Source organism: Anas acuta, chromosome 9 (genome assembly GCF_963932015.1).
Source record: "Anas acuta chromosome 9, bAnaAcu1.1, whole genome shotgun sequence".
Classification (NCBI taxonomy): domain Eukaryota; kingdom Metazoa; phylum Chordata; class Aves; order Anseriformes; family Anatidae; genus Anas; species Anas acuta.
In genome coordinates, this window is record NC_088987.1 from 5399881 (window position 1) to 5412897 (window position 13017).

The 13017-nt window shown below is 39.8% G+C and overlaps 1 protein-coding gene across 4 annotated transcripts in view; it reads left to right on the forward strand.

The window, feature by feature from the left end:
• FNDC3B (fibronectin type III domain containing 3B) overlaps positions 1 to 13017 on the forward strand; it is a 174267-nt gene that overhangs the window by 140817 nt on the left and 20433 nt on the right. For all 4 annotated transcript variants that reach the window (XM_068692941.1, XM_068692944.1, XM_068692943.1 and 1 more), the window contains 2 exons: positions 2230 to 2510; positions 10726 to 10938. In XM_068692941.1, the coding sequence (XP_068549042.1) occupies positions 2230 to 2510; positions 10726 to 10938 (494 nt within the window). The remainder of the gene's footprint in view (positions 1 to 2229; positions 2511 to 10725; positions 10939 to 13017) is intronic.

A 13017-nucleotide genomic window follows, 5' to 3' on the forward strand; every position in this document is an offset into this window, starting at 1 on the left:
TATGCATATCTCAGAAACCACGATATAAGGTACACATTGAAGCAATTACAAGAACAAAAAAAAAAAGTGTTATGAACAAAGGAGAGCTAAATAGTGTCAGAAACTAGTCTTTTTTTTTTTTAACAGTGAGAATAATAGTTAATTTCATAGCTGTTAGCAGCTATAACAGAAAATATTTCTTTTACTTCTTAAAAAAATAAAGTTTTCCCAAACAATTTTACTCTGCCTTCTAATAAATGTACAACACTGCTATCTCAACCTACAGTAACCCAATAAAAAGAGGGAATTGAGGAATCAGGCATATTTATCTGCAGGGCAGACAATTTGTCCTTATTGTTGCTCAACTTTTTTTCATCTAATGAATATTCCTGAAAACAACTGTGGCTTCTGCAAAGAGAAATACTGTGTCAGTTAGGCAGGGGGAATATCTAGGAAGCAAAGAAGAATGAAATTCCTATCAGTTATGATGATGAGGTTGTCCAATAAAACAGTTAAAAGCACCACTAAAAATAAATTGCTGGGAGCAAGATACAGATTGCCAAACACTGGTTTAGAGGCAAGACTAATATCATTGGCAGACCACAAAACAAGGCTCACTTTTATCAGCTCTAGAAGAGCTTCACTAAATAGAAGATGTCCCTGGAGCAGGATTTGTTTTGAAGAGCTTTTTAAAGGCTGACAAATCTAACTTTATTATGTCTTTCTTCAGCTGAACAAAACGCTTCCTGGAAAAACAGAATATGGCTTTGTATTTGTACTACGCATAGCAGAAAAATATTATTCACTAGAGCTAAGGCAAGGAATCAAACAGCTGCTTGACTTGTCCTTCCCTTGCCATCGTAGTCCTACTGGCAAGACTGTAAACCCAGGTTTTCCAGTTAATTGTAATCTGTGGGAGAATCTGGGCTCACTGTCCCAAGCGCAAAGGATGGTGGTGGATGTTACTGGGAAATGTCAAAAGCTGCTTTGAAGGCCTGTACCTTCTCCACTTCTGTAGCCCAGATGTCCTGTCGTGGGCTCCGTGTGTACTTTGTGGGCTGTATCAGCAGGAACAAGCCTAGCAGATCCTGGATCCAGTTTTGCTCCAGGCAGAGACTGAAATAGAGCTGTTGAGGCAGGATATAAAGAAGAAAAAGTTATCACTGAGGGCAGTTAAGGATGTTAAAGGTGTTAGAGGGTCTCCTTGGAGTCTTCATCCTTGGAATTTTTCAAGTCAGTACAAAAGCCTGAGCAACCTGATCTGTATTCAGCTTTGAGCCTGGAGTAGGTATGTCCCAGGGTCCCTCCCAGCCTGAATAGTTCTGTGACGCTGTGCACAGGAGCTTGGAACAGTCCTGAGGAGGTAACACTGCAGCACATACAGCATTTAACATTGGCTGAGAATCAACTGATCAGAAAAGAAGCAGGTCTGTGCAATTGTGCAGTGTTGAGCTTTTTAAAATCTTCAGCCTCCGATGAGTGAGCAGACTTCGGCTGGATTTTGAACCTTGGTTTCCACTGGGATCCTGGATTTATGAATCAAGATGAGAGGCTCGCTAACTGTTTTATAACAAAACAAATTGATAATTTGGTCTCCTCTCTTGTGGAAAATATTGAGCTATGTGCTTTGGCAGTAGTTCGCTAGTAATCTGTGACCTCTGGGGAAATCTGAGTCATAGACTTAATGCCATGCTGAGTTTGTATATTCTTATATCAGAAACTTTTAGCATCAAATCAGCTATTTGTTATGTGAGTTAGGAACCTGTGTAGCTCTCAGCAGGCTGAGTGCCCCTTATGTCTAGGGATCCTTGCATGAAGTATCTGATGTTGCACTCTGCAGATGACTGCAGTAGGCTGAGGTTTTTATACAGGGCCCCTTGACAATTTTGGGTGTCCATTGTGCTGGACAGCATGATGCCACCTGTCACTGGCAGCACCATGACTCTGACATTTTCTCTTTCCAAACAATTTTTGCTGCAGCTAAAAAGATTACTATTAAGTTTGATTAGGTAGCTGTTAGGGAAATTATAAGTATTCTCCAATTTAGCTGAGTGACACTCCTGAGTAACAAAGGAAGATATTAATTAATAGAGGTAGGAGGTATGAATCATCCTTTAGAGAATGAGCCGGTGATACGTATCCTCTGAGGAAACCATGCAGTTGTTCCAGGCTGCACAGTTCAGGATTAAAAACTTGACCGACATTTGAAAGAGAATATTTATCCTATAAAAATGTTATTTTGTCACACAGGCTATTAACCAGGCAGGAGCTGGGCCCTACAGTGATCTGGTAACCTGCCGAATCCCTGCGTCTGTACCCGATGCAGTCTCCATCCTCTCCGTGCTGGAGGATGAGCACATGGATGCCTATCAGCTTTCACCCTCTGTGTGCCTTGTATTGAACTGGGAAGAACCATGCAATAATGGAGCTGAGATTACTTCGTACAACATCGACCTTGGTGACATCAACATTCCCGTAGGAAATGTTACAAGTTACGTTATTCATGATTTGCTCCCAGAAACCTCATACCGGTGAGTACAATCTTTTTGATATGGTACAGAGCATTCAGGATGAGAGTACGTAATTTATTTTACATGAGAAATGTTTATGGCACGTAGAGGGAGTTAAAAATAAATAAATAAATAAATAAAAGAAACAAAACTAGTGAGCCTAGAAATCTGCAGTAATTCATTTATGGAATGAATTGTGGTATATCAGGCTCAAATACTGTTTTTTTTCCCCACCCTCATTTTTCCTATTCCTCCTGTCCTTCTATTTTATTTTCAAGTTGCTCTGCTATGGTAAGACTACTCTGGTAGGTAAATAAATTCCAAAAATGGGAGATAACTAAAATTAGAATGCAACTTCTCATTTTTTTTCCAGATGTTTAGCAGTACTGTTACAAGAGTGTATTATTAAATATATTGATCGCTGTGAGGGGAAAGCAATTTGCACATGGTGAACTTTTATTTATATAGCTATAGCTATTTGTTATAGCTAATGTATGGAAATTAATTAAAAGATAATCTGAGTTTAAAACCATTTCCTCATAACAGTTCAGATTACAAATTTCTATGTGACAACACAGAAATTGTATTAGTATTTTAATGTCTTACGTGTTTTTTCCTTAACTAAAACTAAAAGAAAAAATAAGAGGGTACCATGCAGGCAATGAACAGCAATATAACAGAAGATGTGACAAGGGAAATTCTATTTTAAGTACTGCTCTAATAAAAACTGAAATCTGATTGCACAGCTGTAAAATTAGATATGCTACAGAATTACTATAACATTATTTCTGGGTTCAGGGTCAAAATCCTACAAATTTTGTAGAGTTTAAATAAAAATTTCAGTTCTCAAATTTTAACCTGAACCCTAAAAAAAATGAACTTCTTGTAGCAAATACTCAAATATGCATACTAGAAGTTATTTAAAGTAAGCAGCATACTTTCATTGCTTACAGTGCCTAGCACAGTGTGTCCTGATTGTTGCCTACAATATTTAGGTTTTAAAACCACATAGTAAAAAACAAAAATGTAGATTTATTTCTAAAATACATTTCTCTGACAACCTGAAAGAAGTAAGGAGAAATAGGAATTTGGTGACTGAAAGCCCCTCAGTTCCAGATCACTTATAAACCCAGGAAGTGCAACTGCATTATTGCTGCCTGCAGTTGTTCAGTGGCTTGTAACTCTGTGACCCTTTCTGTCAAAGACAGTTAGGAAGTATAAGTTTTTTTTGTTTTCAAGTGTGTTTATTGCCAGCAAGAAACCTCTTGTTCCCTCCTTGTGTTGTCCCCCATTTTGTGCCAGTGAAGTATTAGTGTATTGATCCTGACTGGGAAAACTGATCTTGGTGTAAACTGTCCTTGTTTTTTTAACTTTTAAATGGGTAGAGAGAAGGGAAGGGGTAAGGGAGGGATAGAACCTAAGCAAGTTTAGCCTAAGCAAGTTTAAACACAGCACCTAGGTAAAGCTGCACAGCAGTCTGAGCCAGTTCAGGTTGCTGGTGATGTTTCCAACCTGCCTCCACCACCTGTGTGTTCTCCCACTTTTCTCACTCCCTGCACTGGTGTTTATGTGATCTTACTTTAAGCCAGACGCAACTTATTGAAGAATAATCAAAAGTGCAATACACCTGGTAAGAAGTTGAACGGTTTGTTCATTGACTGGCTACCCAGCTGTGGCATCGTCTTTGGGCAGTCCTGAACTACCTGCTGTCTCTTCATGTGGTCAGACAAGAGTCAAAGCAGCTAAAGCAAAATGAGAGCTTTGAGCAAAACGGTCAAGACAGACGGAGTAGAATATCTAAATTCCTCACAGAAGTCTTCATTCTTCAGTTCTTCAGTCTCTTTTCTTTAGCTGGTTCCTGGTTGAAATGATGGGCAGGACATTGCTCTGCTTTCTAATCAGGCTCCAGTTTTGTCCCTGAAGCTCAACGCAGAAGTGTTGTTGTGCTGAGATCATACTGGATTTCTTTTTCTTTTTTTCTTTGCATTCTCATTTCTTGCATTTGTTTTTAAAAAAACATATTTGTAGTCAGGGAGTCTGGTTGTCTCTGATCCAAATAGAAAGGCTAAAGCTAAGCATGAGCATTAACTCTGCAACTGTTCTAAATATTGTTGGAAGACTAAGTTTCTGCCAAAAAAAAAAAAGTGTGAAGAGCACAAATCAGACTAATAATATATGTAAGTAATATGAAATTAATAACATATGAAAGCTCTCTTTTCTTCAATAAAACAAGAGGAAGAACTTCCCAACTCCCAAATCCTGTGTCTGCCAGGGAAGACAAATGAAGAAAGTTGAGTTGCACTTTATGCAGCACCACGTATAGTTTGAAGGGTTTTTGCTAATAAAAACATACATCAGAGTATTTTTGCTATTGATCATTAACTCTTTCACTGGTATTTCTTCTTTAAGCTTGTATGTACCTGTCTTTATCAGGGAACATCTGTGCCTTCAGAAAAGTATCCTGAGAACACCATCCCTTTATACATGTCCTCTTCAGTCTCCTGTGCTGTTGTAGGCCCCAAGTACCACGTCAGAAGAAGAAAGTTGTTAGTTTTGATCATCTATCATGCATGGCTTCCTGTGAGCTGCTCCAAAGCAGAATTACTGTTAAAGAAAATGGAGTGAAACGTGATGGCAAGAACATGAGAAGCTGTTGATAACTGTGCTTTATTAGAAAAGCAAAGGTGGACCATTTTTGAAATGCAGACGTGGAAAGAGTTTTTGGTAGGGATGGCAATCAGTTGCTCTTGAAGACTGGACACCATATATTTCCTTGCAGCATGTTTTAGGCTGTTTTCTAAAAGGTGATCAGTTGGTTCTTTTTCTTGCTCTCCCCAATTAAATTAGGGTATTTCAGAACATCACTGGTCTCATTCTCTAAATTTGTTCACCAACAGTTTTTCTTTTCCTGTCAACTTTGTTTAACTTAACCAGCTCTTCTCTCTCTCCAGTGTTTATTCCCTGCTGCGTTTAAAAGCAGTGAATGTGTTTTCTTCCAGGCTTTGTTTTTCCTAGACTAAACAAGCCAAACACTACTGGTTTTGTGACTAAGAAGTCTCTTGCCAAAGCTTCAGCAGAATTTGGAGCAAGTTAGCAAAGGGCTTAGATGCTTTAGCTGCGCTGGAATTCCTCTGTCAATGTTTGTGTTTGTGGAAACCCTGAACTTGAAAGCAAATCTTGGTTATTTTGGATCCACCAAAGCCAAAATTGGAAAGGAGCGTTGTTTAGAATAGCAGTGTGATTCTAGCAGTATGTCTACGTGTGTCTGCCCCGTTGGGCTTGTTAGCTTTGGCCTGGCATTGCCCTCCTGTGATGCAGGGATGGCAGCCTGTGAACGACTCGAGTGTGTGGCGCAGCAAGCTCAGGGCTCTTTGCGTAGGTGGCGTGCAGCTGACAAGTTCGGTGATTTCCCTGTTTGATAGCAAATCCATCCAGCATGCCCCAAGAAGATCCATCTCAAAAAATATTCAAGGCATGAGGAACTGGGGCGTGCCTCTGCCATGCAGCTCGCGGCTAGGACAGGGCTGATTTCAAGGCGACTTCTCCAATGTCAGGCACCAGCCCTGCTTTTGCAAAAAGCAGATGCCTCACAAAAGCACTCTGTAAACATCACGGGTGGTGAGCGGGCCAGCTGCAGAAATATGTCTGCGAGTTGTGCAGTCTTTCTGTTTTATTGACATAGTCACAAAGCTCTGGGAGCTCTGATTATAGTGTAATAATACTTGGGCTGGTTTTCTGTGAACTGATCTAACTAGAAGTGAGTAAATAAATATTCCACAATAAACAAGTATTTGACAGTAATAGAAATATCAATTTTCTGTTACGCTCTGTTCCCAAGCTTTGCTCTACGCTTTCCATGGTTAATTGTGCTGCTCTGCTGAGACGCTTCACTGCGAAACAACTTCAGATTTTGTTCAGAATGCTTTTTTTACCGGGAAGTTACATCGCTTACAGAGACATGGTGGCCTTATCCAATTTTAATAGTAACACTTATTTCTACTTTGGTTTAGGAATACGTATTCCAGCCATTTTTAATTTCTGAATGGTATCAAGGGGAAGGTCTTCCAGCATGAGGAGATAACAATGCACGTGAATGCTCACGTTAGCAATTTCTAAGTGGGTTAAAAAACAACATCTGTGTTCAGAGTAGAAAACTAAGTCTTGCTCCAGCTCCAGAAGAGGGGATCTGTGGGGCTGGCTTGTCCTGGAGGCTGTGGAAGATGGCTATTTTTTACATTCAGGCTGATGGTGTGTGTAGACCAAGCTGCATCTCATCCCTTTTGAAGTCTGGGGTATTTTAACTCCTGCAGGTTTTCACACACATGTATTGCAACTGGTGGCATTCAGCTTATGGGAACTGGTGAATCAAACTCTTCACATGTCAGACTCTGTAAGATTAATTCAGAAATGATTTTTCAGCTTGTTGGAATACTACACAAAGGATTTTGTGACCAAACTGAAAATAGCATCCTGTTTAGTGTGTTTATTTTCCTGGGTCAAGAATCTTACAAGATATGACAATCTGTTAAAGGTCTTTTAATGGTTTCTAAATTTACTTCATTTGATTTTTTTTTTAACTGTTTAAAAGATGCAGTGGGAAAATGTGAGAATGAATATAAATATTTTGGGGCTGGAGCCTGCAGAATTAAATACTATCCCTAAGTATACTCTTTATATTTTCAAAAATTTGTTTTCAAACTGTGATCGTCAGATTTTAAAACAGCCTTTCCAAGACACTATTTTGGGTGCTTAAGCTAAAGTTAAAGACAGAAATCTTTGCTGAAAAAGTTGAAGAAAATTGAGAAAGTGATTCTTACAAATTCTACATGTTTATAGACAAATTTCACATAAAAATAAGGCTGTTAATCAGAAATTGATTGTCCCAGTATCATTTATAGAAGCAGTAATTGGTTTCCACTTCACTGTGGAAGTTACCAAGCCCACAAGATTTGTGTCACCCAGCAGGAGGAGCTTACAGTGACCCAGGTCGGGGCAGGGCCATGAGAAAGCACCTGAGATGGAGCAAAGATGCTGTGGTAGAAGGTGTCACCTCCCATGTGCTCTCCCTCCTTCTCCAGGTGCTCCCCTTTTCTCCCCTTCTTCCTTCTGTCCTTCCCTTTGGAGGTTTTTGAAGCCTAATATCCATTGAAGGAATGCTGCTGTGCTTCAGGGGGAGGTGAGAGCTGGGTCTGAACTAGATTGCCATGTGCACAGAAAATCAAAACCTGTTTTCTGTGTGCCTGACAAAGCTCAGAATCTAGGAACAACAGTGGGAATTTACGAAGAATTGTATGCTGGCATAATCTACAGCAACAGGCTGGCCACATCCAGCCATGGTAGAGGCAAATAAATGAGTTGCTTTCCCCATGTCATCATTCATCAGGAAATACTTCTCTATTTTAAGGCTTAAGAATCTCCATCAGTCTTACTGTACTCCTGGGCCAGAAGGGGTGGGCTGGTTGGTGCAAACGTGTGTGCATCAGAAACTCCACGCAGCTGATAAAAACAAACCACAAATGAGAGAAAAGGAAGAGCCAAATTTTTACCTCGTGCAAGTACCTGGCACAGGGAGGACGAGGAAACATAGCTATGTTTGTGTGCACATCATAAAAGCATGTCGGCCTGTGGATAAGAAATGTGATGTGGTGTTTGAGAGATTCACTTCAACTGCTACTTGGTTTCAGGTGTGATAACTGCCATTTGGAAATGAGTTGGTTATGATGTTTGAGGACAGGTGAGGTGGAGGTTTAGACCCTGGATAATACAAAATGAAAAAAGCTGTGTGCTCTGGAGCATGTTGCTGTAATCAATCTACAAAAAAGTAATAGTGTTTTGTGCTGTTGATGTTTACGTGCATGTGCTAACAGATGACTTGCCAGAATCCACTGAAAATGCAGGCAATTTTCACATTTTTTTTACTGGAAAGACTATTAAATATTAATGTAATGATTTTTCAATCTGAAGCAAGCCAATAACATAATATGAAATAAGATCAATGTCTATATTTACTACACTCCTTATGATAGCAGAGAAGCCTTTTGTTCTTTTTCCTTCAGCTGCTCGCATGCAGTTCAAGAGGAGGCTCCCACTGGACCTCTCTTCCTGCCATCCGCTGGTTTGGAGGAGGATGAAATCAGTCCTGTGCAGTGTCATAAATTGGTCAGGATGTGTTTCCTGAAGCTAAAAGGGGATTAGGAGGAAAAATCAGCTCAACACTTCTACTAAGGCAACCAAGGGATGCCTTGTCAGGGCTAGATCAATAAGCAAAGGTTTAACCACACATTGACACAGGGGTGTGTAAACATTCCACATTCTTAGAGCGTACAATTATTTCATCTGCCTAATTAGTAGATCAGGCTCTATTCTTTTGCAATATGTTTATTAATCATTTAATCCTTTTTGGTTTTGAAATCGCAGAGCAAACAGGTGTTTTTTTTTCCTTCAATGCTCCATAACCTTTTTCAAACAGTGCACCTACAAACTTATTCTTCAAAGCAATTTTTCTTGTTACATATATGAATTTTTATCACTTAGCTATTTATTTTCGTTGAGGTATGTATGCCAACCATAGATTCTTGTATTTATCTTCTCTCTCTGGAACAGGGAGTTGTGATGGTATATAAGACTCTGCTCTTCTCCTTTCTTTCCCTACCACCTTCCCCAGGGAGTTTCTGGTTCTTGGTGGCTGATAGTTTTGAGAAGAAGCAACACTTCTTACAGAGAGTCTTTTCCCATGAGAAAATTCAGGGCTGCTGTGCACAGAATTTCCAAAGTAAATGGCATCTATCCAGTGATCTAAACTCGACTGTACTGTCTAAAAAATAATTAGTCTGGCTCAGCCTATTTTCTTTCTATTCTTTTTTTTTGATTTAACAACCTTTTGAAACCTTTCAGGCTCATCTGTATCAATATTTCTATTTACATGGAATCTCATATCTAAGGTCCTCAAAGCTCTTTCCAAATGCATATTTCACGTTTGTTTTGATGTTGCTGTTGATGTTACCATAGTAAAAGACTACCACTCTTCACTCGTTCCTGTAACAGATTCTCATTGTGCCAATTATTAAGCTGAGGTACAGACAGGCAGGAGAGAGTGACAAAACAATACAAGCCAGGAGCCCTTACGTTAAGAAAGAAAGAATGCAGAAGACTGGCTCAATCTTAAGAATATTTCCAAATTAAAACTTGTGTGACTAGGTTGGTGGTCTAGTATTTTCTTCCCTAAATGTCTTCAATTTGCTCACATTGTTCAAGAGCTTTTGTGCATCTTGTCAGAGTAACTTGAGTCCAATTCTTAATTACTATAAAATGTTGTTCACTAGATAATGTTTCTACATTTTGTGTAAGATTCTGAGAGCTGTTTCCCCATATTTTGCAAGTTACTAAGATATCTAACACCACACCACCACCGTGTAGAGGGGTTGTGAATTTAACCTTCCAGGGTTAGCTCTTCCCAGTAGAATTCCACGTGCTTCAGTAGTGTGCTTCAGGAAACGCTGCACATGCTGAAATAACACTGCTCTTTGCTCTTCAGAGGTGTTAAAGGTTTCATGGCAGTTACACCCATGCTTTCGCTGAAATCATTATTTCGGAGAACATGGATTAGTTCATGAACTTTGTTAGAAAAACACAAAACACTTTTGCGTTGTATGTATTCATAGTTCCACAGTTAATGTTTTCCAGGTCTCAGCTCTATCTATGCCTCTGTCCTTCATAGTGAGGATATTTAATCAGCAGTTCCCCATGTCATCTTGCATGACTACAAGGAAGATTCATGTTTTAAGAACTGTCAGAGTGCATACTTTGCAATCCCCTTGGCTAGATTCTTACTCACTGTTAGCAGTAATTCACTGTGCCAGTAGTACCATTGAGGAAACGTGACTGCTTGCAGTCTAAGATATTACTTCACCATCGCTCCAGCCTGACAGGGTAATAAAATGTATTAGCTAGACTCACATGTGGACTGCCATCAGTTTCTGAGATTGCTTAGCCAAATCTTTCCGCCTCTGCCTTACTGCATTTCTCAATATCTTTGCTGCTGCTCTTAATACAAACAGGTTGATAATACCTGATGGCTTTACAGAGGCTTTCACCTTGCCAAAGCAAAGCAGTAATAGCTGGGAGATGGTATTGGTGATGGGCCAGTCTGTGCCAGAAGGCTGTCTTGTTTTTTGAGACTTACCTATGCTTGTGAAAGCACTTTATTTAATATTCACCTTTATCTTGTTCATTTTAGGATCAGGATCCAAGCTGTCAATGAAATTGGAGCTGGACCATTTAGCCACTTTATTAAAGCAAAAACTCGGCCATTACCACCCTTACCTCCTCGGTTAGAGTGTGCTGCAGCAGGTCCTCAGAGCCTGAAGCTGAAATGGGGAGACAGCAGTTCCAAGCTTCATGCTGCGGATGACATGGTCTATATCTTACAGATTGAAGACAGAAATAAGAGGTAAGAGATATGATTCTTCTTGTTGTGTTAATGAAAATGAATTCTGGCTCATAAGCACTTGTGAATCACAGTAAGAGAAGTGTTTTCCTGATTATTTCCTTCTGCAGGTGTATACAATCTGTTGTTTGAGCAGGGATTCTGTGCCTGTAGTCTAACAAAGCAAATTGCATAACTAAGTTATGCAATATGTGAATGTTGCCTAACATTCTGATCTCTTCAATGAATAAATATCATAGAGGGTCCCTAATTTACCAAGAAACACTCTCAACTAGTATAATTAGGTAAAGTAACTGATGTATCAAGTAGATAATCCATAGGGACCTTCAGTACGAATAATAATTTTGTGTAAATTAGCATGATTCTTTCAATTTAAGTAGAGCTGTGCTGAGTTTATGCCAGCTGAAGGTCTGGCCCAAAAGCTCTAATTGTAAGCAATAAAACCACAATGAATAATGCCTAAATACCTCCCAGTGTTTCAACTACCGATGTAGAGAGGGTACATGCTCCCCTGTATTAATACTGAGAGGTGTCCAATGAATACAAATGCCCATTTGAAAGTCTGGCTGATAAAACAGTTTCTAAAGAGTGCAGTGATGCTTGGCAGGAGCCCATCACCTGCAGCAGCATGTGATCAAGCCAGCTGTAAAGAAGCATCCAGCAGGCTTCTTTTGTTTGCTTTCATGTAGCACTGCAGGTAGGAGGGTGAAGAACTGCAAATTGTTTTGAACCTGTTTTTATGTTGGAGAAAGAAGTTTCCTTGTAAGAATAAAATGCGTTATGTTACCTGGCAGCAAAGAACCAAAGAAGCTTTTTCTAGCATCACCATTTGGTTTTGCACAAACTTCCTACTGCAAATGGTCTCTGAAGAGCTGTTAATTAGGAGGAATTGCTGCTCCTTGCACGTGCTACTCTACTACGCTCTAAATTTGAGTTATAGTCCACATGAGCTCCCAAAGATGCAGAAAAACTGCATTGATTACTTGAATGGAGCCCATGCATGCAGTGGCTGTCCTTCATGGCTGGGTTTGCAGCAATCTCTTTGGTTAGTATCTGAAATGAGCCATAGCCCTGAGCCCTCAGGTGTGCCAGTGTGGGCACAGCACACAGGTGGGATCGGTGTGCTGGTGTCTCTGAGAGGTGCTGTGTTTGAGAACATCTGGGGAGGACAGGTCTTGGCAATAAGGTCTATTTATTTGTTCCCTATCTGACCGTCCATTTTTCCTCCCCATTTGTGTGCTCCTGTTCCTGAAAGGATACAGCAGCAAAGTTTTGTACATTCAGGAGAGCTGTCAGTCCTAAAGAACAGAAAATGACAGCCCACACGTGAATTGGTAGGAACAGCAGGTGGTTACAGAGGCAGGAGTCTTCTCAGATCATTTCCCTACAAATAAACCCCATGAAGAGTTACTCAGTCATGTGTATGGCTGTGAAAAACACTGGGATACAGTCCTTCGAGCATCACTGGCATTTCTAATTGTGGAGTGCTGTAACAGGCTAACCCAGGTAAACTACAGATGTCTAATGGAGTAGTATAAATGCCAGTCTTTAGTTTGAAAAAGAAAGAAAAAAAAAAGGATGAATTATCTAGAATAAAGAGGATGATTGGGAATCTTTTATGGCTTGAAAGCATTGTCAGAAGGTGCCATGGTGTCCCCTCTGTTCAGAGAATGGACAGCACCCGACTCTGGGCAAGACATGGATAACTCAAAATCATTGAGCCAGAGGGCTGGCCTTTGTATTATCCTTCGTCTCTCCAAAGTTATCGTTACTATCTTCTCTGAGACATCTGAAAGTATTTTTTTCTGCTTTATGTTGAAATCCCTCCAGTTGATATTATAATTTCCCCTTCTTTGGTGAATATGAGCATGCAGTTTGTGTATTGTAGCTTTCCTTGCTGGTGAGGTTTAAAATCTGAGTTAATTTTAAAGTGACATTGAAGCATTTTCACAAACAGAAACGCAAAGGTGAGCAAATTCTTTTTAAAAACAAAAATCAATGGTAAGTCACATCTGACCCTGATGGTTCTATTAGGCTTTTTGTAAAGATTCGGTTTGGGCTTTGTGCAGTGATAGTCAGCCA